This window comes from Eurytemora carolleeae, unplaced genomic scaffold, assembly GCF_000591075.1.
Source record: "Eurytemora carolleeae unplaced genomic scaffold, Eaff_2.0 scaffold439, whole genome shotgun sequence".
NCBI classification, from domain to species: domain Eukaryota; kingdom Metazoa; phylum Arthropoda; class Copepoda; order Calanoida; family Temoridae; genus Eurytemora; species Eurytemora carolleeae.
In genome coordinates, this window is record NW_019396473.1 from 227,657 (window position 1) to 253,423 (window position 25,767).

The 25,767-nt window shown below is 32.0% G+C and overlaps 1 protein-coding gene across 1 annotated transcript in view; it reads right to left on the bottom strand.

Moving 5' to 3' along the window:
* LOC111703933 (transient receptor potential protein) overlaps positions 1-21,014 on the bottom strand; it is a 40,935-nt gene extending 19,921 nt beyond the window's left edge. Inside the window, exons 1-11 of the mRNA XM_023476030.1 lie at positions 20,944-21,014; positions 19,150-19,227; positions 17,826-17,895; positions 16,933-17,039; positions 8,942-9,048; positions 7,162-7,200; positions 5,612-5,697; positions 5,341-5,403; positions 4,388-4,427; positions 1,512-1,653; positions 437-500 (exon numbers count right to left, since the gene is read on the bottom strand). Of these exons, the coding sequence (XP_023331798.1) occupies positions 437-500; positions 1,512-1,653; positions 4,388-4,427; positions 5,341-5,403; positions 5,612-5,697; positions 7,162-7,200; positions 8,942-9,048; positions 16,933-17,039; positions 17,826-17,890 (713 nt within the window). The 5' untranslated portion in view covers positions 17,891-17,895; positions 19,150-19,227; positions 20,944-21,014. The remainder of the gene's footprint in view (positions 1-436; positions 501-1,511; positions 1,654-4,387; positions 4,428-5,340; positions 5,404-5,611; positions 5,698-7,161; positions 7,201-8,941; positions 9,049-16,932; positions 17,040-17,825; positions 17,896-19,149; positions 19,228-20,943) is intronic.
* Between the last annotated feature and the right edge of the window lie 4,753 nt (positions 21,015-25,767).

Below are 25,767 nucleotides of genomic sequence, written 5' to 3' on the forward strand. Positions count from 1 at the left end.
AAGCTGAAAGGTATGTAATGAAGCCTTTATTAGATTGAGTTTGTAAATCCCAGAAATGAGTGGAAAATGCAAATCAAACCCAATTAAAACCAATATTTTGATATACATCATGATATTTTTCTAGGGGGGGGTAAAAAAATTTCTAGGGGGGGGTAAAAAAAATTCCGGCGCGCTTCGCGCGCCAAATTAAAATTTTTTACCCCCCCCTACAGAATCCTTATATCCGCCCCTGTAAATGTGCATTTATTTCTAAAATATGTTAGGGAAAGGCAAAAAAATATTTACGATAATACTTTTAACATGTTTTTCAAATAAAAAGTGATTTAACATTGCTTTAGATGTCTAATATTGTGTTGAAAATGTAAGGACATTAAGGGGAGATTGCGTTACACAACGCCGGGTAAAAATCTTCAGTCTTTTAATAAAGAAAAAGTACCTTTTCTCTAGGACCGCGTAGTACCACAGAAGTTGGTTTATTCCACACGCGAAGGCAAAGCAAACTGAAGAAAAATGTTCTTTTTTCCAATTTCGTTTTGGTATCACATGGTGAATTAATTAAGAAAGAAATCTGTACTCCAAATACACATTTTTTATGCATAAAAAGAATTCTTAACATCATTTATTTTTACAGCAAATTAAAAACAATAATAGCAAAATAATCAATTTTTTCTTAATACAATCTTAACAGAAATGTCTAATCTAAAAATTATTTCGAGAAATTTTTTCATTCGGTGATCCTAGCTAAAAAGAATTTAATATTTGATTAGTTAGAAGGAAGATGTTGCAAAGCATTTTGAAATATGATTTTGATTATGAAAGGTGGTTTATGTGAATGGAACTAAGCTTTTGAAAAATTAAATTTTCTAAGCGCTGTTTCTTTACAACCTGATGGTGCAAACCGTTGATATTAGACTTTTTGATCTAACAGAATTTATAGTTTAAAATATATATTTTTAAAATAAATTTTCGTTCTAGTTTTATAATGCATAGAACTGTTCACATACAGGGTTACACACAAATGATTAGTCTGTAAAGACGACCGGAAACTCTTTAAATATGAAGATTCCAAGGTTAAACTAAGTCTTCACCCTTCAAGATAGCCTTTATGTTCTTTTTAATGGTTTTACAAAGAAAGAAACAAGTTTACAGTTGCTGAGAATCATAAAGAAATTGAGTCTTTGCCATAAACTCAGAATTTATAATCCCTATATCTTTGGAACCCAATGTTGTAAATCTTTGATATTTCAAACTTATATTATTTGATCTAACAGAATTCATAGTTCGAAATATCTAAGATCTACGACATTGGAACCCAAAGATATAGGGTTTATAAAAGCAGAGTCTGTGGCAAAGACTCAATTCCTTTAACAGACGTTATGAATTCCGTACAGTCATCTAAGATATCTCGTTTTTTGTTGGTAACACTGTTTAATCCGGCCCTTCATTTATCCAAATTATGTTTTAATTTTAAAACTTTGAAAAGTCTCTTTTTGTCTCTGAATAAGTCTCACCTAAACAGAATAAAAGAATGAACTTGAGAATATCTCCCAGCATTCTACCCAGAGATATCTGTAGAGGTCCCATATATGGATTCACGGAGAGAATATGAACCAACTTCAGGTAACTAGAAATCATCCCAGCTCCAAACAGTCCCTGGAGACGTTTAGTTGCATTTATCCTAGGACTGGGCGCGTTAACGGTGGAACGATCGTTCTTTGCCGAGAACGAACGGAACGATCAAGAACGATCCCATCGTTCCGAAAAAAAACGAACGCTTAGAACGCGTTCTTAAAAATATTGGAACGATTAGTAAAAGAACGGAACGGGAATTGCTTGAAAAGAACGGTTAAAACTATAAAACATTTGTCTTTGATGTAATTGTCCGTTACTAAGAACGGAACGGGGGATGGAAACGTTCTTAATTAAGAACAGAACAAGAGGGATGCAACCGTTCTTCGACTAAGAACGCCAAGAACGGAACGGAACGGGAAGACCGTTCTTCTACTCAGAACGGAACGGAACGGGACGGAACGGAACGAGAACGGAACGATAAAAAAAGATGATCGAGAACGGAACGATTTAGCTGAAGGCCCTCGTTCTAGAACGGAACGGAACGATTTCAAAAAAGTCGGAACGTGCCCAGCCCTAATTTATCCTTCATACAGTAGTCCCTATAAAACTGTGGAATACTTCGAAGACTTTTAAACGAAATATTTGATTTTAATTAGTCTAATAAACATCAAACACAGTGTACACTGTACACAACCCCATTTCACTTAATAAGTGAAACTATTTACGTAAAATATATATAAAATTTCCTTCATGTCTTGTAGCGATTCCATAGTTTTATGGTGATCATTGTATGATTCTGTACTCTGATTTATCTTATACTAGCTGAAAGGCCCGGCGTTGCCCGTGGAAAAAAAATGCTGAAAAAAATAAAATTTTGAAGAAAAAAAATTCAATTTTTTTTAGCCTATAACACCCCCCGGCCACCCATGAGTGTCCACACAAAATTTAATCCCAATCGGTCCAGCCGTTCGGCCGGCTATACGCAACATATATATAAGAATGTTTTTTTTTACTATATAGATTAATTTATAGTCTCAAAATGATTACAAATTGTTAGACATAATTCATTGAAAATTTATTAAGGTTAAAAAATACATAACAATGAAAAAATGCGGGAGGGAGGGGGGGGGGGTAAGGGTAAATGTCAACAAACAACATCTAGGTTGTGGAAGTATTTGAGCCTTATTAAATTTATATATCTCGCCTTTTTTCGTTTTAAAAATTTTCTTGTTTTTTTTAATTATTAGAAGTCCCTTTCTCTTTTAATCCTGTTTCTTGGCTGTTCACTAGAATTAATCTTTCAAGTTGGATCATTAACTTCTGTTTATTTCTAACAGAGCTCGAATTGTCCCCTTCTTCAAATATTTACAACCAACTCACTTCCTGACTATTCTCAAAAACATTGTTAATTATTTAGAGATTCGACACTCTTGGGAGTTCTTTATACCAAATAAATAAAAATAAATTTAATTCAGAAAGTAAAAAATATGTTTCTCAAGGTGACCAAATGCTTCAACGGGAGATTTTTTACTCACATTTCTGGGTTTGGATAATTCTTGGAGTGTCTGAACCCAAAAGATTAATCTAAAACGGATTGTGGCCAATTTGTATGTGGGTTCTGAAATGGCCCTAGGTTTTTTTGGCTCACCAAAATCATTTATGTTTTTACTGATTTAAAACGACAAGCAAGAGTACTAAACGCTTGCCAAAAAGTTAGGTTAAAAAAAAGTTAAACTTTCAAATTCCTTTTTTAAAGCTGTTGACTATTTGACTATTTAAGTATTGGGATCACGTCTTGAACTCCATCTTATGCAGAATTACAGATTTTTAAATTCCTCTTCATTATCCCATGTTGGTCATGCCCTGCATGGATAACTTTGATTTGTTGATCAATCATGGATCCTTAAATTTAAAAGTGCTCACATTGGATAACGAGATCAAGTGTTGAAAATGAACGATACTCCGCACAAAAGTTCCAATCTCTGGAAGAATTTATAGTTTGAAATATCTGAGGTTATCACCAGATATAAGGATTTTAAAATTAGATTTTGTGTTCGCTTTCCTTCAATCAAAATATATTAACAGCACCGCAATCCCTCCAAATCTTGAGTTTAAGTGAAAATCGTAGAGCAGTGATGAATGAGAGTGGAAGTGCTCTTTACTTGTATATTTAATGATTGTAAGAAACTTAATTCTTAACACACTAACTTTATACCATTTAGACACTTTTCTAGAAAACAATTTCTTCATTTCACTTTGTAAATATACATTAGACAGGAGACAAACAAACAAAAATGAATCTATATATTTCACTTTTTGAAAGAGATTGTAAAAAAAGGTCTTTACTCTTTTAGGAAAGTTATTAAAAAAGTGTTCGTCTGTCTGTCGGCATGCTTGAATTCAATCTCGTCAAAACGGCTGAAACAACTGGGCCAAAAACAAATTGTACGTCGTCACAGAACAGCAGAAGAAGAGCCTGTCGGAAATGAATGACCTAGCCTCTTAAAGGTTATTTCAGTTCTGACTTTGTAAGAACACTTTGGGATTGAAATGTGTTAATAGGACGTCTGATTTAATTTAATTTTGATCCAAATTTGTTGGAAACCCACCAGTAAAAATGATAAAATTCTAATACATTATTTTGAAATGTACTGAAAGAGAAATATCAAGAATAAAAATCTTTGGATTTTACAAGAAAGAAGGAGGCGTGGCGCTTTGTAAGCCTAGCTTGTGTATATAAATCAGATTATTTAAAAAATTAATACTTTTGCAAAAAATATTGAAAAATATGAATAATGGATATGCAACTACTTTCCTCGGATATCAAGTAGGGATCGTAAGTATGCCATTGCTCCCTGCAACATACACTCATTCATAATTTAAAGACGGAGTATACTTTTGATATTATTTCTTGATTTATTTTTATATCCTAAACCCTCCCAGCACCCACTATTGATCAATAGAAAACTATAGCAATGAAATGAGAAAAAAAAAGTTTTCTATTAAAAAAATGTTCTTACCCATTGTGAGGATTTTTGGAATATTCAATAGAAAATTGAACCTGTGCCGAAGTATCTTAATTAGGATTGAGTGTAGCTAGTATAGAATTGAACCGTCCTAATGTATCTAGTATAGAATTAAACCCGACCTAATGTATCTAGTATAGAATTGAAACCGTCCTAGCGTATCTAGTATAGAATTGAACCCGTCCTATTGTATCTAGTATAGAATTGAACCCGTCCTAGTGTATCTAGTTTAGAATTGAACCCTTCCTAGTGGATCTAGTATAAAATTGAATACGTCCTAATGTATCTAGTATAGAATTGAACCCGTCCTAGTGTATCTAGGATAGATTATAATGGAACCCGTACCCTTTCTAGTATCCAGTATTGAATTGAACCCGTCCGGCCTATAGTATGTGGTATAAAATTGAACCCGTCCTAGAGGATCGAGAATAGAATTGAACCTCTCCTAGTGTATCTAGTATTGGAAAGAACCCGTTCTATTGTATTGAGTATAGAATTGAACCCGTCCTAGAGTATCTAGTATTGAATTGAACCCGTCCTAGTGTATCTAGTATAGAATTGAACCCGTCCAGAGTATCTGTGTTGTATAGAATTGAACCCGTCCTAGTATTTAGTATAGAATTAAACCCGTCCTACTATCTAGTATAGAATTGAACCCTTCCTATTATCTAGTATATAATTAAACCCATCCTTTTATCTAGTGTAGAACCCGGGCGTCCTAGTATCTAGTATGAATAAGTTCCTAGGAATGTAAGGATCAGCTCCAGCCTCAATCTCAAGGCTTACAAGATAGCAGGATGTCAGCCTAGGCAAAATAACTACCATCAAGTTTGTTATTCTATTCTTATTATCAATAAAATTATCATGTATTATAATTACTTTTATTATTATTATTATCATTATTATTATTAATATCATTTTAACCCCCGTCATTATTGTTTTTTCTATTATCAGAATCATGTTTTTCCGTACAAAACTTTTAATGTTAGCATTATCATAATTATCATATTAACCTGAGCACAATCCAGTTAATAAAACAGAAATTCGTCAACCAGTCTGCCAGGTTCCATAGATCCATTACATACTCTTTCAACCCTTCCTAGATATATGTACTCTTTCTTAATCTTCCCAGATATATGTACTCTTTCAATCCTTCCTAGATATATGTACTCTTTCAACCCTTCCTAGATATATGTACTCTTTCAACCCTTCCCAGATATATGTACTCTTTCAACCCTTCCTAGATATATACACTCTTTCAAATCTTCCTAGATATATGTGCTCTTTCAACCCTTCCTAGATGTTTGTACTCTTTCAACCCTTCCTAGATATCTGTACTCTTTCAATTCTTTCTAGATATCTGTACTCTTTCAACTCTTTCTAGATATATTTAATCTTTCAATTCTTTCTAGATAAATGTACTCTTTCAACTCTTCCTAGATATCTGCACTCTTTCAATGCTTTCTAGATATATATGCTCTTTCAACCCAATTCCTAGATATATGTGCTCTTTCAACTCTTGTATGTACTCCTTAAAGTAATTTCAAATGCAAAGAGAATAGAATATATATATATTAGAGTGGAATTTAGATTATCCCTCGGTATGAGTTTTTTCAGTCCCTTTCAGCCTGAAAAGGAGTTCAAAGTGTACAAATCATGTAAATGTTCACAAATGATATGCAGTAGAGTACATAAATACAGTATGTTCCCTAGACTATCCAGTTCAGTTTCGAATTTTTTAAAGCTGTTAAATAAACTTTATAAAATGAATTAGGTGAATAATAAACATCATTTTATTTATAGTTATAACAGAAAATCATCGTTTGTAAAGTGAAAGGCATAGAGTCTATGTAAAATGATCATTGGTCAATTATGAAACCAGCCTATTTCATAATTTGGTTTTCTTTTAATATAAATTTTAGATTTTCTATAAAATTATATTTCAGGGCCCAAAAGGTTATATAGCATAAATATGTGAAGTACACCTGGAATATGGAAACAGTACAACAAAATGGCCGTTTTACACTTTTTTCTAGTAAATTCCTCTCTAATATATATTCTATTCTCTTTGTTCAAGTGACTCTCTATTCCAAGGAAGAGCATGGTTCACTAAGGTACCCTTTATACCTTCCTTATAGCAAAAATGTTCTTGTTAATGATAATTTCCATCTGTCGTTAATCCTTAAAAGTTTATTACCGATTTTTGCGACTGAGCCAAAAGAAAAAATCGATTAAATTCAAGACTTTTCCTCATTGTTGATGAATCTAAAGGGTAACGTTATAATTTGGGCTTGCAAACTTTTAAATGTTGGGTCACTTGAAACTACTTGCACAGTCCCTTTAAACTGTTCCAACAAGCGGTAATGTAAAGTTATGTCTATGAATTTGCATATTTTATCTGGAGTAAAAAATCTGTAAAAACAATTCATGAGAAATAAAACATATCTTACCACGGAACTTTGTATTCAGTTTTTATTTAAAGCAGAAACTATGTTAGGAAGTGAGGAAGGTATTTTTGATATTTAATTTTGTTAGATTTTGTATTTTTTTATCATTAATTTACCTTATACACTGATTTAATGTCCTTCCAGATTAAACAAACCTGAGATAATCAAACTTAATTTTGCAACATTTTATATTAGTTTGGAAACCCAGCTATGCCTGAAAAAAGATTAACTTTGTATGTTGAATCCAAGTTAAACACATTACTGTGGTTATACCGAGTTCTCCAATCAAAATATCAGAGAAATCGGTCAAGGGGTTAATGAGTTATGATCGGAGACACAGAGTTTACAACTTTTACGACAGGAGTTTCTTAAAATCAGTTTCATTCAGTCATACCTAAAAATCCGAGCTCCTGCTAATTCACAAATTTCTTATCAATGAATAGGAAATGAAGGAAATGAAGGACGCACAACTATATTTCAGAAAAGAATAGGTGGCTATAGGATGAACCATGATCAAATTGATAGGTCCAATTTTTATTTCTATTTAATGTTTTGCAATGAAAATATGATTTAATCGTTCTTTTACCTACGCTAATAATCTACTATTGCTGCCCATATATTGGAGAATAGTACTAATTCACATCTTCTTATAAAAACATCAAATAGAAATTGTGATGGTACGAATTTATTCATAATTAACTCCTATCTCTTAATAACCCTCCCCCAACCCCTGCTCACTCCTATCTCTTAATAAATAAAACGTTGAAAAGACAGAAATCCTATTCTGCAAAACAACTGTATATTTCGCTTAAAAGAGATTCTGTTTGTTTTCTTAATTCAAGTTCTCTCTCTGCTCAATTCAAAGTGCAAAATGTGAATTTGTAAACATCAACTGCAAAAATTCAGAAAATTACTCATCTTTTTCAGTTCATAAAATATTTGTTTCACGCACAATATGGAATAATGCAAACGGTCCCAATTAAAGGAGTAGAAAAGGCCCCATAAAAAAGATAGAAATCATTCGAAATGTAATATTTTAATGCTTGTTTTTTGTTGTGTATTTTCAAATACTTTAGTGGTTAATCTTCAAGAATTTAGACATGTGGTATCTAAGGGATGTGGTAGTTTAAAGCACACCAAACTGTAAAGTTTTCTGAAATTTAGTTAAACCTAAATATAAAGTTTAATGCTTAACATAAAACAGTTCAACAATCAACATAGAGCTAAACGTGAAAGCTGAATGATGTAGGTACAATATTTTACAATAAGTATACAATATACTTTCTGTTAATTAAGTCATCGGTAAAATTCGCTTATTATTATTTCTATCCAATCATGTAAACATGTAAACATGTAAACAGGTAAACATGTAAATTGGTAGATGGGTAGATATGTAGAGAAGTAGATAGGTAGACATAGATAGGTAGATAAGTAGACAAATAGATAGGTAGATAAATAAATGGGTAGCCAGGTAGAAAGGTAGACATGTAGATAGGTAGGCAGATAGATATATAGCCAGGTAGATAGGTAGCCAGGTAGATAGGTAGACAGCTAGATAGGAATATAAGTAGATAAGAGGACAGGTAGATAGGTAAACATGTAGATAGGTATACAGGTATATAGGTAGACAGATTGACAGGTAGAGAGGTGATAGGAAGAAAGATAGACAGGTAGATAGGTAGACAGGTAGATAGATAGACAGGTAGAAAGGTAGACAGGTAGATAGATATGTAGTTAGACAGGTAGATAGGTAGACAGGTTGACAGGAACCATGGAATGTTCTTAGCTTGGTTTAAAAAAATAAAACTGAGTTTTTCGACTTTCACAAGGAATGTTTGGATTTCCAGGCACAGCTGGGTTCCCAAGCTCGCTTTTGAATAATATATTTGAATCTCCCTGCCAGACGATAATACAGATCTCAACATAGGAAGGTAAACTCCCTCTCTCTTTCTTCTCCCATTCTTCAACTAGTTCTAACAACTCCTTGTCCTCCAGTAGTGTTCCTGGAATAGAATATATCTCTGGAGAAGAATTTAATAAACACGAATTATGGAATAGACAATACATAATGATAACAGACAAATTTCAAAGCGATAATTGAGTCTTTGCCACAAACTAAAATTTTCGAATCCCTATATCTTGCAGACTAATGGTGCAATCCTTTGATATTTCAAACTTAGATTATTTAATTACTATTTAATTAAGATTATTTATTTACTAACAGAATTCATAGTTTGAAATATTTTAGGTCTACAACATGTATTGGCGAACGAAACGTTTCGCGAAAAAATGCATAAATTTTTGTTTGCATTTCGCAAACTTTTTCGCGAAATTTCGCATTTATTTTTCGCGATAATGAAGGAAGCGAAAAAATGCGAAATTTTTTTTGGAAACTGCTAAAATATTTTCGAGAAAAAAATTTCTGCGAAAACCATAATTGTTCTAGCTGCAACAATTAATTGCGCAAAAAAAACTTGCGGAATTCTCTGCTCTGAGAGCTCAACTTTTGAAGTTTTATTTTATCATATTAATAATTTCTTTTCCTTTACTTTAATAAATGTTTGATGAAGAAAATTTGATTTCTCTAGCTTTCTTACAGTTTCTGTCCGTTCACCTACGTTCACCCAAATCCAGCTAGCCATGAGCCAGCCAATTACAAGAAAGAATCTTTAAAATGAACCGTATTTTTATGCGAAACATCTAAGCTCTACAAAATTGGAAAATCAGAGGTTGGGACAAGACTCAATTCCTTTTGGAACGACAAACTCCATACAACCAAATTCCTTAAAGAAAAACTCAGGATAGAACATTTTTCGGAATTTCATTTTTATCCGTATCAAATATTATATAATCCAACCCCTGACAAACCCCTACTATCCGAACTTTAATTCGTAATGGGTGATAAAAAAGTTCAATGAACCCATTGTAGGTTGAGATGAAAAGAGAACCAAATATACTCCTCTCTCTCTCACTCTCTCTCTGGTAACAGAACAATCTATGCTGAGGGAAATCAAGGTTAGACCAGAGGAGGTCGCGATAAAATATTTGTTTCTCTTCATTCTATAGTTATCAAATTACACCCCCGACTTGGTCAGTTTCGTCAAGGTGTTTCACTGGTCTTTTAAGTTAAATTAAATTAATGTGCACGTAAGATTGAAATCCTATATGTTTTTAATCATATTGAAGAAAAAACCGGATAAATTTTCTAGCTTATTTCTTGTCTGTAAAATCAAAACTAGTAGAGCTACGAGCTTACAAAATCGCACCAGTAGTTTCGGTTAAAGTTAACTCTCTCCTTCTGTCAAGTTTGCAGTAATAACAATCCTTGTAAAAAAGATTAACATCATATCTCAAGACTCGTGTCTCAATATATGTAGTTCAGCCAGCTTGACACCAGAGATAATTAACAGAGTTACAGAGATCGATTATCAGCTAAAATATGCGATATTTTCCACAGCATGTTCTATTGTGTACAAGTACTGTACATGACCAATCAGCAAACATCTGTATTCAGGGATATTTAAGGACCCTTTGGATACGAAACACAAAATCTTCAGAAAATAGACTGAATTCATAAATGTTATGTTTCATGTTTAAAAATGGAGTATTTCTTTAAAGTTCAACAAATGGCCGTGAGATGGCACTCTAAAAACCTATCGTAAAAACGTAGCATGTCGTGCCGGGTCAACTTAGGCCTACGTAGCCCACCCTGTGAAAGAAGATAAGCAGTCTGTGTGGTCCATGTGGTTTACACTAATTTCCCCCGAAATATTTAAATCCCTGCTTCAGAAGAAATTTATAAAAGTTACGTCTTATTATTGTAAATTTATGTGTAAAGTTTCCAAGTTTAACCATTTCTAAATATCTTTACTACTATCTACACTTAAAGTGCACAAAAGAGTTAAAAAAATCTCAAATGTGCAACTTGAGTTCTCAGATATTTAACACTGTGAATTCTGCTAGATGTGAATGTCAAAGTTTGAAATATTAAAGATTTACACCATCAGGTTCCAAAGATATAGGAATATTAGAGTTTTAGTAAGGGGAGAGTTCTAAGAAAATCTTTATTTTGGAATAATACCCAGCTAAGATTAATGTGATGAAAAGATATAGGAACTAAAATATTAGAGTTTTAGTAAGGGGAGAGTTCTAAGAAAATCTTTATTTTGGAATAATACCCAACTAAGATTAATGTGATGAAAAGCTTTATTTTTGAATAATACCCAACTAAGATTAATGTAATGAAAAGTCTTTAAAACATTAAATTGATATGAGTTGTAAGGGATTACAAATCTGAAAAGCTTTATTTTTGAATAATACCCAACTAAGATTAATGTAATGAAAAGTCTTTAAAACATTAAATTGATATGAGTTGTAAGGGATTACAAATCTGAAGTGACCCTACAGCAATATTCTTTCATATTTAAAGTCTTGATTTTCCTCTTACATCTAATCCCCATTATCCAATACCCGTCGATAGAATATCAATTGTAAAATCTGTTTTCAGGAAAATTTAAACATACTTAACTAAAAATAAAAAAGGCGAAAAAAGTGTTAAATAATAACGTGATAATAAAAACGAAACTTAATATGTGTTCATATGTTATGAAAAAGTGTTAACTAATAACGTGATAATAACAACGAAACTTAATATGTGTTCATATGTTATGAAAAAGTGTTAACTAATAACGTGATAATAAAAACGAAACTTAATATGTGTTCATATGTTATGAAAAAACTTTGAAAATGTGTACCCACACTTGCTGAGTTTATAATTCCGTCCAAACACATGCTAAATGGAATTGAGCCATTGCCACAAACTCAAATTTTCCAACTCCTATATTTTTGCAACCTAGTGGCGTAAACCCTTGATATTTTAAACTTAGATTAATTGATCTAGAAGAATTCATAGTATTCATGTATAGAGTTTAGGGTTCACAGCGAACGAAACGTTTCGCGAAAAAATGCGTAAATTTTCGTTCGCATTTCGCTAAAATATTTTCGAGAGAAAAAAATCAATTGCGCAAAAAAACTTACAGAATTCTCAGCTCTGAGAGCTCAACTTTTGAAATTTTATTATATCATATTAATAATTTCTTTACATCAATAAATGTTTGATGAAGAAAATTTGATTTCTCTAGCTTTCTTTATAAGTTTCTGTCCGTCCACATACGTTCACCCAAATCCAGCTAGCTATGAGCCAGCCAATTACAAGAAAGAATCTTTAAAATGGACCATATATTTATGAGAGATTTTCGTGTGGTTTTTCGCATAATTTCCGTCTTTTTACGCAAAATATTCGCATTTCCTATTTCGCGAAAAATTTTGCATTTTTCGCAAGCGAACGAAATGCAAAAAAATACGAATTTTTTGGCAAATTTGTTTTTTCGCGAAAAATGCGGAACGATTTTTCTTTTTCGCTGGAAACCCTAATTGGGTTGAAAAGATAAAGGAGTTGAAAATTTGTGTTTGTGACAACGACTCCATTGCTTTGCGCTAAACCTTTAAGATCTATAAATTAAGATCTATAAATACATTTAAACTAAATCTAAATGAAAACCTTCCGAACCCCTCAGCTCATTTTTATCTCATATATTTCATTCTTTACCAACATCTCATTTCAGAGACCTCCATCATAATTCTTATTTTATTGAAAAGATAATTTACGATACTGAGCTATTAATCAAAACGTAATAAATTGAATCATCAATTTTTTTTATCTTTTAAGAAAAAATAAAAATACAAATAATAAACTAAAACCTTCACACTTTTGCATATTTTTTGCACAAGAGAGAATGCAATTTGAATTAGAATTGTTTGGTTTTGCACAATCTTTACTCAATAATTAACTTTGCACGTTTCTGAACATATTCAGTAGAATTCAGATTTAGCTAAAGAAACTGGAGTTCTTATATAATTATTCATGTTTGAATAGGAAATTAAAAATCTGGCAAGCATGGACAAGCAGACAGCAGATTTAGGCATGAACTTTGGATACCAGACATCAGATTTATACAAGAAAATCAGGCTAGCAGGCATCAGATTTGAACATGAAAATCTAGCTTCTATACATCAGATTTAAACATGAAAATCTGGCTAGTAGACATCAGATTTATACATGAAAATCTGGCTTTTAAACATCACATTCAAACATAGAAATCTGACAAGCAGGCATCAAATTTTGGTATGAAATTTGGATACCAGACATCAGACTAAACCATCTAGCTAGCAGGCATCAGATTTAAACACGAAATAGCATGAAGTTTGGATACCAGTCATCAGATGGATACATGAAAACCTATTTCTAAACCTGGATACTCTTCTCTATTCCTGAATCCTTGATACTCTTCTCTTTTCCTGAATCCTGGATATACTTCTCTATTCGATCCTGAATCCTGAATACCCTTCTCTATTTCTGAATCCTGGATACTCTTCTCTATTCCTGAATCCTGGATACACTTCTCAACTTTGCATTATTCAGATTCAACTTTATTGTTTAAACTGTAGAGCGTAGAATGCCGAGCAACTTATCAGAATATTTAATTTCAACACTGGACTCGGAACAGATGGAGGGGGAGGGCCAGGGGGCTGAGAGGGGGAGAGACAGGGCCAGGAGGACCAAGGGGGGGGGGGTCGTTTAAACCTGACTTGTGAAAACTATTAGGCTCACTAGAATGACAATTATGTCAACCTGACACAAAAAATATAATCGGGGGAGAATTACAATTCCTAACAAAATACAGAAAGGTTTGTATCACGGGACTATCAGTTGCTTACCACTCTCGGAGGGGTACAGATCTCTCTTATAGCAGCTCCAGGGTGTTACAGGGTGCTACAGGAGAGTAGGGAAACATAGAATTTAAATGGTAAACAAGAACTCCATCTTTAGCTTTGTTAATATCAACATCTCAGCTGAAAGAAGGAACACAAAAGTATAACCCCTGATAGGTATACAAGACATGCACGATACCAGTTTTTTACTGGACCAGTTGTGAGGACTGGACCACTGTGGAAGATTCTACCTTATGGGGCTTTAAGGCTTTTGCATAAGCAGTGCCGTTTTGGGTTTCCTTTAAATTCTGCTTAGTCGGAAAGACTTTAACACAAAGGAAAGTAGGGAGCTTATACTGAAATCCCTCATACCCTTCCTCCTCCAAACCTCATTATCTCTCTCCTACCTGCTCGACAACTTGATGTCACAATAACTATTTGGAGAGGCCTCAAAATGTATAAACATAAACAAGAAGAAAAAAGAAAATTTAACAGGAAAAATTGGAAGAGAAATCTATAATGATAAGCTTTACACTATCAATTATTCTGATGGCGAATAAAAACAAATTGAAAATGGGGCTGGGAGACGCCCCCCCCCTTCCATTTCAACCAGTTGAAAAATACACTAGAAATGTGTTTTTGTAGATGAATCAGCTCAGCTCAAATTTAGTTGCTGAATCATCCAGTTATCTAGTGCAAAATAAGAACGGCACCTTAACCTACATAAAGTTCTAAACTGGCAGTTTTGGAAAACTGCGGAGATGTCTCAAAATAATTTCTTTTTTTCAAAATTAGCCAAAATATGATTAAAAGATGTACAAACAAGGAAGAACAAGGAATATAGAAATGTCAAAATATTTGCATCAACTCTTAAAAGATTATTTTTGAAAATTTAAAATATGAAAATAAACATATAAAAAAAAGAATATTTTTAAATGTGAAAGAATTAAATCTTCGCCACAAACTCAAATTTTGTAATCCCTATATGCAACTCAATGTTGTAAACCTTTGATATTTCAAACTTAAATTATTGTATCTACCAAAATTCATACTTTGAAACATCAAATGTCTACAACATTGGGTATTATTATAAGGATTAGAACAGAGTGGCATAGACTCAATTCCATTCCAATACCTTTGCAACCTTATAAATCAGAGTTTGTGGCAAAAATTCAATTCTTGAATTAAATTACCAATTAAATAAAATAAAACTGATCACTCCTATCAAGCAAATTCTATACTTGAATCTTTTCAGCCCGTTTAAAATCTGCTAGATTAAAGAGCCAATGTTTGAAATATTTATCAAATGTGTACACCATCAGGTTGTAAAGATATAAAGGGATGAAAAAATTAGAATTTAAGAGATCAATTCTATTTGTAAATCTTTTGATTCCATATTAATTCTTAAGGATTTTTAAAAAGAGCAGAAGTTTAACAAACTATCACGGTGATCCATACATCATGATTTAATGGTCAGTGAGCTTTCACTTTTAAACTCTATTTTCACAACTCGCTGAAGATTTGTTGAATATTCTATTCTAAACTTATTTGTTGGATTTTTCATTATAAATATTTAATTGTAAGAGGTTCATATCCTTTCCAGTTATTTTTCCGTATTTACGGTCTGTTAATTCCAGGCCCATAGCCAGGATATTTCCTAGGGGGGGGGGGGGTAGGGTTTCCACGAAATGGCTAAATCTTTTGCGCAAAATTTGCGCTATTTTCGCGCATGAAACGCAATGAGTTTTGCGCGGTTTTGCGCTATTTTTTTTTGCGCAATTTGCGCAAAACCGGAAATATTTTTTGCGAAAGTTGCGCATGAAACGAAATTTTAGTTTTGCGCAATTTTTTTGCGCAATTTGCGCAAAACCGCAAGTTTTACGCAAAATGTAACTTTTTCGGCACATTGTCAAAAATTGACATTCTAAGCTTAGAATTAAACAACTGAAGATTTATTCCATACATAAAAAAATATTAACATACGAGAATGATAACGATTATACTACACTCAATTGGTTGCTTCCAGTAACAAAAAGTTTAAATTAAGGGACCAAAATTAATAAAATAGAAATTAGAGAGTGTGAAACTTGGCAATATTTTAATCCTATTAAATAATTTCAAGTGACCCTTAAAAGCTGTGCCTAATCAAGTATGAATTATGTTCTTAAATTTTTTTAATCAAATTTCTGAAATCTTTTTTATCTCATATAAAATAATGCAGGAAAGTAACCAATGCCTGAAGAATCCACTTTTAGGAAATATGCATGTCCGAAACTAAAATTTTCGAGACTTTTACCGGACAATCTGTTTCGGATTTTGGTACGAAATTGCGGAATTGCGCAAAACTTGAGTTTCGCAAAAGCGGAATAGAGCAGTTTTGCGCGAAATGACTTTTGCGAATGATCGCGCAAATTGTTGTTTTTTCGCGCAAAACTGATGCGCAAAGAAAGAAAAATTTTGCGTTTCGTTCCGCAAAAATTGCGCAAAAGTTTGGCGAATGGAAACCCTAGGGGGGGGGGGTGCAAAAAGGCTCGCCATAGGCGAAATTTTTTTTAACAATGCTTTGTTTGTTTTTACATTGGTATATGGTTGTTTTTATTACATTGTCAATGCACACTATAAAGATTAACAAGTATATTTGAGCTTTAAGGGTTACATTTTAGTGTCTGAAACTTTTCAGTTTACATATACAATATACATAAAAAAAATAAATGAATGGTACTTTAGCTTAAGGAAAAAATTCATTATTTAAAATCAATGCTTCTTGTCCCTCGGCCTCATCATGTTAATATGAAGATGAATAAAAGATAATACTAATTACTAATATTTTGTTTTAAAAAGTTTATTTATTGACATTGAGACATTCTTAGTACTCAAAAAAAAAACTCTTCTACTTTGACTTAAAATAGATTATATTTGGTTTGGGAAAGGAATCAATTCTTACTCTGGCTATATAATTGATAACTAGATTTTAAAAATTATGAGAAACAATTTCTTTTATATGAGACATGGGGAGGGGGGGTGCAAATTCTTCATTGCACCCCCCTTTCAGAAGAAAGGGGTCTGCACCTGTCCCCCAGCACCCCCCCCTGGCTACGGGCCTGGTTAATTCTCACCTATTATTTCCACTAAAAGGTATTCTATCCGTTGGCTTGCCATTGCAAGCAGACCCAGAAATAGAATATAGCTCGCAGAGTGACTAATAAACTTTACAAATGGATTCCTGAAATTAAAAAAAAGTTTGTGTGTCTCTTGGTTTTTGGTTTCTGAAGTCCTTTTTAGTGTTTTAAAGAATTTTTTTTTTTAAAGTTTCAAAACAAGGTTTAATCTCAGGTTCGTTTCATTTTATTACAATGAAGAAATTGTCGATTCAAATTCATATGTAGAGAGTAATGTAATGCATAAAGGGATTGTCAAGGTACTCTCCATTCACAACGGTACCCTTTAAACCTTTATCTGATTAAGATATGGAAGATATATTAAGTCATGATTATAGAAAGTTTTAAGGGTACCGGCGTGGATCATGGTCATGTCACTCATGGTCATGGAGAGTCAATTGAATTCATATCTCAGTCTCCATCAGGGAAATTATAAGTTTTATTTTTTTAAACATGAATTAAGCCTTTTTTATTTGAGTTTGTGGCAAAGACTCAATTCCTTTAAAGAGTTATAATTACTATTCAGATATTCACTAATCACACTTCAGGATAGAAAAAAATGTCTTCAATAAAAGCCAAATATTGACAATCCCTGTGTGAGCTAACGATGTTAGAATAATGTTTACCTAATATACTCTCCTATCCTAGTATAGTTGGAGGATATAGTTTACCTAATATACTCTCCCATCCTAGTATAGTTGGAGGATATAGTTTAACTAATATACTCTCCCATCCTAGTATAGTTTGAGGATATAGTTTACCTAATATACTCTCCCATCCTAGTATAGTTGGAGGATATAGTTTACCTAATATATTCTCCCATCCTAGTATAGTTGGAGGATATAGTTTACCTAATATACTCTCCCATCCTAGTAGCTGGAGCTAGGATGTACATGAGCGAGTAGGCTGGATACATTAATCCTGACCCAGACAGTATATATTTACGTCAATTAACTTTATTACGGGTTTTTACATGTTTTAAAGCTTTGGAATGATACAAAAAAGGAGTTACCGTACAGCGAGTCCCAATATAGATGAAAATTGACATAAACTGTATTTGGTCTATCATCATCGACTAAAACTGAAGGACAATCCCTATTTCTTTGAATACTGATGGTACAGACCTTAGATATTTCAGACTATGAATTATGTTAGCTCAATTGATTTAAGTTTGAAATATCAAAGGTTTAAACCATAAGGTTGAAAAAATTTAATGATTGTAAAATTTGAGTTTGTGGCAGTTTTGAAGGTTTGAAAAACTAAGTGTTTTTTAGGTTTTTATATTATTTATTCAGTTTAATTAGGTTCACTTAAAAATCTTAAAAGATCAAGGCACATTCTCTCATATTTGTTTAGAATTGGACCTCTTGTATATATAATAAAAAGTGTGGTGAGTTGTGAGTAAAATGTATCCTGATGTCTAGATATAATACTGGAGAGTTGTGAGTATAATGTATCCTGATGTCTAGATATAATACTGGAGAGTTGTGAGGAAAATGTATCCTGATGTCTAAATATAATACTGGAGAGTTGTGAGTAAAATGTATCCTGATGTCTAGATATAATACTGGAGAGTTGTGAGTAAAATGTATCCTGAGGTCTAGATATAATACTGGTGAGTTGTGAGTAAAATGTATCCTGATGTCTAGATATAATACTGGAGAGTTGTGAGTAAAATGTATCCTGATGTCTAGATATAATACTGGAGAGTCGTGGGTAAAATGTATCCTGATGTCTAGATATAAAACTGGTGAGTTGTGAGTAAAATGTATCCTGATGTCTAGATCTAATACTGGAGAGTTGTGAGTAAAATGTATCCTAATGTCTAGATATAATACTGGAGAGTTGTGAGTAAAATGTATCCTGATGTCTAGCTATATTGCTGTAAAATGTATCCTGATGTCTAGATATAATACCGGAGAGTTGTGAGTAAAATGTATCCTAATGTCTAGATATAATACTGGAGAGTTGTAAGTAAAATGTATCCTGATGTCTAGATATAATACTGGAGAGTTGTGAGTAAAATGTATCCTGATGTCTAGATATAATACTGGAGAGTTGTGAGTAAAATGTATCCTGATGTCTAGATATAATACTGAGAAAGAACTCAAAGTATCCTGAGTTTACCATCACAAAATGTAAGAAGACAGGAAGCACTTTAGTAAATATATTTTCCTAATTTGAAGATTATAAAGATTTGTCTGAAGATGCTGAGACGTCTAAACCCTGGGACTCCTTCGTACCATATACTAGCTAACATACAATATAGCTAGTTTAGATTATTACTAGCTTACATACAATATAACTAGTTTAGATTATTACTAGCTATCATACAATATAGCTAGTTTAGATTGTTACTATCTAACATACAATATAGCTAGTTTAGATTGTTACTATCTAACATACAATATAGCTAGTTTAGATTATTACTATCTAACATACAATATAGCTGGTTTAGTTTATTATTAGCTAACATACAATATAGCTAGTTTAGATTATTACTAGCTAACATACAATATAGCTAGTTTAGATTATTACTAGCTACATACAATATAGCTAGTTTAGATTATTAATATCTAACATACAATATAGCTAGTTTAGATTTTACTAGCTATCATACAATATAGCTAGTTTAGATTATTACTAGCTATCATACAATATAGCTAGTTTAGATTATTACTAGCTATATACAATATAGCTAGTTTTGATTATTACTAGCTACATACAATATAGCTAGTTTAGATTATTTCTAGCTAACATACAATATAGATAGTTTTGAATATTACTGGCTACATACAATATAGCTAGTTTAGATTATTACTAGCTTACATACAATATAGCTAGTTTAGATTATTACTAGTTTACATACAATGTAGCTAGTTTAGATTATTACTAGCTATCATACAATATAGCTAGTTTAGATTATTATTAGCTAACATACAATATAGCTAGTTTAGATTATTACTAGCTAACATACAATACAGCTAGTTTAGATTATTACTAGCTAACATACAAAATAGCTAGTTTAGATTATTACTAGCTAACATACAATAAAGCTAGTTTAGATTATTACTAGCTAACATACAATATAGCTAGTTTAGATTGTTACTAACTAACATACAATATAGATAATTTAGATTATTACTAGCTATCATATAATACAGCTAGTTTAGATTATTACTTGCTAACATACAATATAGCTAGTTTAGATTATTACTAGCTAACATACAATATAGCTAGTTTAGATTGTTAATAACTAACATACAATATAGATAATTTAGATTATTACTAACTTTATTATATTTTAGCTAGTAATAATATAAACTAAATAATAATAATGTAACAGTAATTTATCTAGGATTGTAAATTGTAAGTAATCCAGATATAGTAATTACGACGAATAAACTAACTACTGTAATGCGATGTGTGTGGCCCAAACAATTATCAGGTACAGTACGGTACAAATATTAATGCTATATGTATGCCGAGAAGCTGTTGTACAGTATGTACAACTATTATTATTATTTGTATGCTGGTATGCATATAAGTTGTTTTGGTGTATGTACACAAATTAATGCTATATGTATGCCTAGAAGTTGTTGTACAGTATGTACAACTATTAATGCTATATGTATGCATATAAGTTGTTGTACAGTATGTACAACTATCAATGCTATATGTATGCCTAGAAGTTGTACAGTATGTACAACTATCAATGCTATAGGTATGCCTAGAAGTTGTTGTACAGTATGTGCAACTATCAATGCTATATGTATGTCTAGAAGTTATTGTACAGTATGAAAACTATTAATGCTATGAGTATGCCTAGAAGTTGTTGTACAGTATGTAAAACTACTAATGCTATATGTATGGCTAGAAGTTGTTGTACAGTATGTAAAACTAATAATGCTATATGTATGCCTAGAAGTTGTTGTACAGTATGTACAACTATTAATGCTATATGTATGCCTAGAAGTTGTTGTACAGTATGATGAGCTACGAAAGATTTCTGTTTACACTTTATCGCCAGTTTCAGCCGTTCTAAAATAAGAAAAATAAAAAAATGAAGTTTTCAAATATACGGTGTTTTAAAAATATACAGTGGTTTAAAAATAAAATGTGTGGGTTGCTTTTCTTTTTGATTGGCTCACAAGGAAAATTCTTTATTTGTAGAGATTAAAAGTACGTAAAGTGTCCCTCTATTTGTAGAGATTAAATGTACTCTAAGTGTCCCTCTATTTGAAGAGATTAAATGTACTTTAAGTGTCCCTCCATTTGAAGAGATTAAATGTACTTTAAGTGTCCCTCTATTTGTAGAGATTAAATGTACTTTAAGTGTCCCTCTATTTGAAGAGATTAAATGTACTTTAAGTGTCCCTCTGTTTGTAGAGATTAAATGTACTTTAAGTGTCCCTCTATTTGAAGAGATTAAATGTACTTTAAGTGTCCCTCTATTTGTAGAGATTAAATGTACGTTAAGTGTCCCTCTATTTGAAGAGATTAAATGTACTTTAAGTGTCCCTCTATTTGAAGAGATTAAATGTACTTTAAGTGTCCCTCTATTTGAAGAGATTAAATGTACTTTAAGTGTCCCTCTATTTGAAGAGATTAAATGTACTTTAAGTGTCCCTCTATTTGTAGAGATTAAATGTACTTTAAGTGTCCCTCTATTTGAAGAGATTAAATGTACTTTAAGTGTCCCTCTATTTGAAGAGATTAAATGTACTTTTAAGTGTCCTTCTATTTGTAGAGATTAAATGTACTTTAAGTGTCCCTCTGTTTGTAGAGATTAAATGTACTTTAAGTATCCCTCTATTTGAAGAGATTAAAGGTACTTTAAGTGTCCCTCTATTTGAAGAGATTAAATGTACTTTAAGTGTCCCTCTATTTGTAGAGTGGAATGTCCGATTTACAACGGTTCATACTATTTTCTACAAAAGGATGACTGATTGTTTTGGTGAGTTTTTGTTCTCATTTATTTTTAATATTTTTAAAAATGGAGCTCGATTTGGAAATGCAGCATCTTTCCAAAAAAAGAGGAAAAACAAGTCATTTTCAAAACTGCTATAATTTCTCAGAATGTACGAATTAGAAAATTGGTGACTTGCAGTATTTTTTTCAGGTAATTTAAATTCACAAACCCCCGGTGGGTGGCTGGTTTAATTCTAATATTGATGAAGCCTAAGAACCATGTGTGCAAGCTGTTTCATATTTTTTAAAATATTATAATTCATTTATCGAGAGTCATGAAAAATAAACACGTTAATTCGAGTTTTAAACACCGATTGATATAAGAAATATTCTTAATATTAGTTCCCCAGTACAATATAATTAGCGTTAGTATGTCTTATTTCTTCTTAGTCGATGAGCCCGAGCAAACAACGGTTTAAAGAGTACCTTCATGAATCGGGCGTACCACTCGACAAATAGAGAATTACTTGTAATTACGTCTACAGTCCATTTAATCCAAGAAAAAAACAGTAGACTGGGGTTTTCGTGAGAGTAGAGCTTGTGGTTTCTATTAATCAGATCTTTAAAGTTATTCAAAAGTAATTTAGTTTACTTATTGTCTTACAACAGATTTATAGTGCACTCAGAGCTGGGAAAATTTTTGTTTAATACTCATAATTCCGTTTTTCTGATCTCAATATCCACAGTTGGCATGCTTTAAATTTATACATTTCCATATCTTTATTTTAGTAATTTCTACCATGATCAAAGCTCCCTTCAACCTCTGACTGTATATGATTACCATGTGAGATATTGAATAAAGATTAAATTAATCTGCAGATTAACAAAAGATTAAGATCCACAATACTAGAGTTCTCAGCTCTGTCTGTATGATAGATAAAGCTTGTAAACTAGTTTACTAACAGTTAAGAAGCTAAAGAAACCTAAAGATTCTGGAGAAACAAGGGAAAACTTGAAAACTTTGAGAAAACTTCTCTAGTTTCTTTGTAAAATAAACTCACTGACTTTGTAGGGCAAGATAAAATGTTCTATTTTATCAAATTATGAAAAACGCCCACATATCTATACATATGTTTTAATAACTGGCACACTCACAATCTAAACTAGCTTGTACAGCTGCACACAGAACATTGTACACTATACTGTTCTAAATATACAAGAGAAGCTTCTTTTTTGTATCCCAGGACATGTATACATTTTTGAACTATAAACCAATTCATTTTAATATTAATTACAAGAGTGATTGGGAAATTCTTATAGTTTTTTGCTTAAGGGCTTCCTAACTTTGGATCACCTTGAGCTAGAGGTTTTGTAGTTAAAGTTAAGAGGGAGGGAGAAATCGATAGTGAATTGTGATTTGAGAAGTAGAGAAAAATGTGTATAATTTGGTCATGAGATAACAATACAATCTACAAAACATATACATGATTCAATGTGTATAATTTGATAACGTCTTTTTTACGTCATTCAGGTAACCACCAAAAAGTTTTCTGAAAAAATTTTTCGGAAATGAAGTCCTAAATCTCATATCACCTAAGGTCCTTGAAATAAAACGTCTCTGGAAATAAAGTCCAACCATTTTAGGACTTTATTTTCTCGGACCATTTTTCTGATTCCAGTACGATTTTATATAAAAACGTACCCGGTAAAAAGTCCCATTATAGTAGAAAATGCATGGTAACAAATGATGTTTACAAACCATGGAAAACAGGGACTTGATATTTAAACACCCCTGGCTATATTCAATATGCAGATCTATTAAAAAAGTCCTTATTATGAAAACGTCTCAGACTAGACCTTATTTAAGGACATTTTTTCTTGTGTTTTTTTTTCTTCGGATATAATTTCTTCAGGACTTTAAATCCTGTGATCCTATTTCCTGTGACTTTATTGGAAGCCTCCATACTATTTTGGGAAAAAAGTCCCAGGAATCTAAAACTCAGGACTTTATTTCGAGTGACATTTTGGCCTTATAGAACTTCAGAAAATTCCTTTTTTACAAAAGTTTTTATTTCCTGAAATATTTTTTCCGATGACTTTCTTGCTATAGAATCTTTTTTTATGCCATTTAGCAATGGTTCATTATTTCATTTCTATTCTATGTAAAAGACTTTCCTAGCCTCAAAGGTTAGCCTAAATCTTAAAAATGAGAAACATGTCGTGAAACAAATGAAGTTTTCAGTTTCGTGGTGTATTAAGCAAAAACGATACTAACAATAATGTTGTAGCGCCATATATTGGATTAGAAAAGTACTGGGTTATGTTCAAATCCCTCTATTTTTGAAAATTTATGGTCTAATAATTTCAAACTTAGACTATTTAATCGTAAATAATAAATAGTTTGAAAAAAGAAACATCGGATTTCAAACATAAAGAAATAAAAAATTAGAGTGTCTTGAAAGAACTCAGTTCTTTAGTTAATTACTGCCTATTGTTCATTGAAAAAGATAAAATAACATTCCAAAGACTAATTTTGTGTTAGATCCGGCTAAACCTAGGGATTTAGCAGCTGTTCTAGATATCCAGGAAACATCTTAAAAGATGCCGTAATCGTAAATTCAAAATGGCGACAATTCACCTTAGGAATAAATTCTTCGTCTAAGGTTTAGCTATCAAGTATCAATCGAACGATATTCAACTAAGTATAGGATTCCCAAACTTAGTCGGAGATCCAACTTTTTAGTTTCCACTTTAGAGTTCTTGAATTCTGGACTTCAAAACTCTTTGTTGGGTTACACCACAAAGAAAAAATATAAGTTTTTTTTTTACAGTTTTCAACTTATATACTTAATTTTGGGGTGGATCGAATGCTACCAAGCGGTGCAATAAAGAAGAAACCTATTTTAAAATGGTTCCCTTTAAACCTTTGATCAAGGATAAATATCATTACTTTGCTGGCTGATGAATTAAAATTTTCGATTGTGGTTTCTCCGTAAAAGATCATGCTGCAGAGACGATCAAGAAAATTAAATAAAATCAAAACTTTTACAACTTATCTTCCTCGTTTATTAGTAAAATCATGTCATTCTGCACTTAAAGGGAGTGTTCCCAAAAGATGCAATATTCAACTCGGATCGTAAAAAAATCAATTTAATTTCAAACAAATCATTTTACAAACAATAGTCATCGATTATTTTTCGACGCATTCGTAAATAGTTGATATTTCATAATATTTTGTATTTTTCATGATCTGAGAGTTACTTTTGAAAACATTTATTCCTGTTTCTCGGATTTTTGATAATGAAGACGACATTTTAATATTTTCCAGGAATGTTCAAAAATCCAGCGCAAGCGAAAATTATTTAAAAAAACAAAATCAAAAATATTATGAAATATTAACTATATACGAATGCGTCGAAAAATAATCGATGACTACTGTTTGTAATATATGAATGATTTGTTTGGAATTAAATTGATTTGTTTCGATCCGAGTTGAATGTTGCATCTTTCCGAATTTGTATGGACGCTGCGTTCTTCGAACACTCCCTTTAATGGAGTGTCTATTGAAATTAGGTCTGATCAGGTCGACAACCTGTCCTATTCTACAAACGATAAATTATCATATTATTTAGTGGAATTGATTAGAAAAAATATTCACAGTCAGAAATCTGAGGCCGAACTGAAAGAATTTAAGTTGGTTCAACTTGAAATTGTATTCAGTGTTGTTACGCGAGCCATGCTGCGTGTAGAAAGTCTGTTTGTCGCCCCTGCGTATTTCTGAGTTTCTCCTGAAGATCTGTACGGAATGTATTGTGAAAAAAACTAGTTTAGGAACTGTTTACAGTCCGACTGCGCAGACGCAAGATTTCTCGCGGAGTAGTA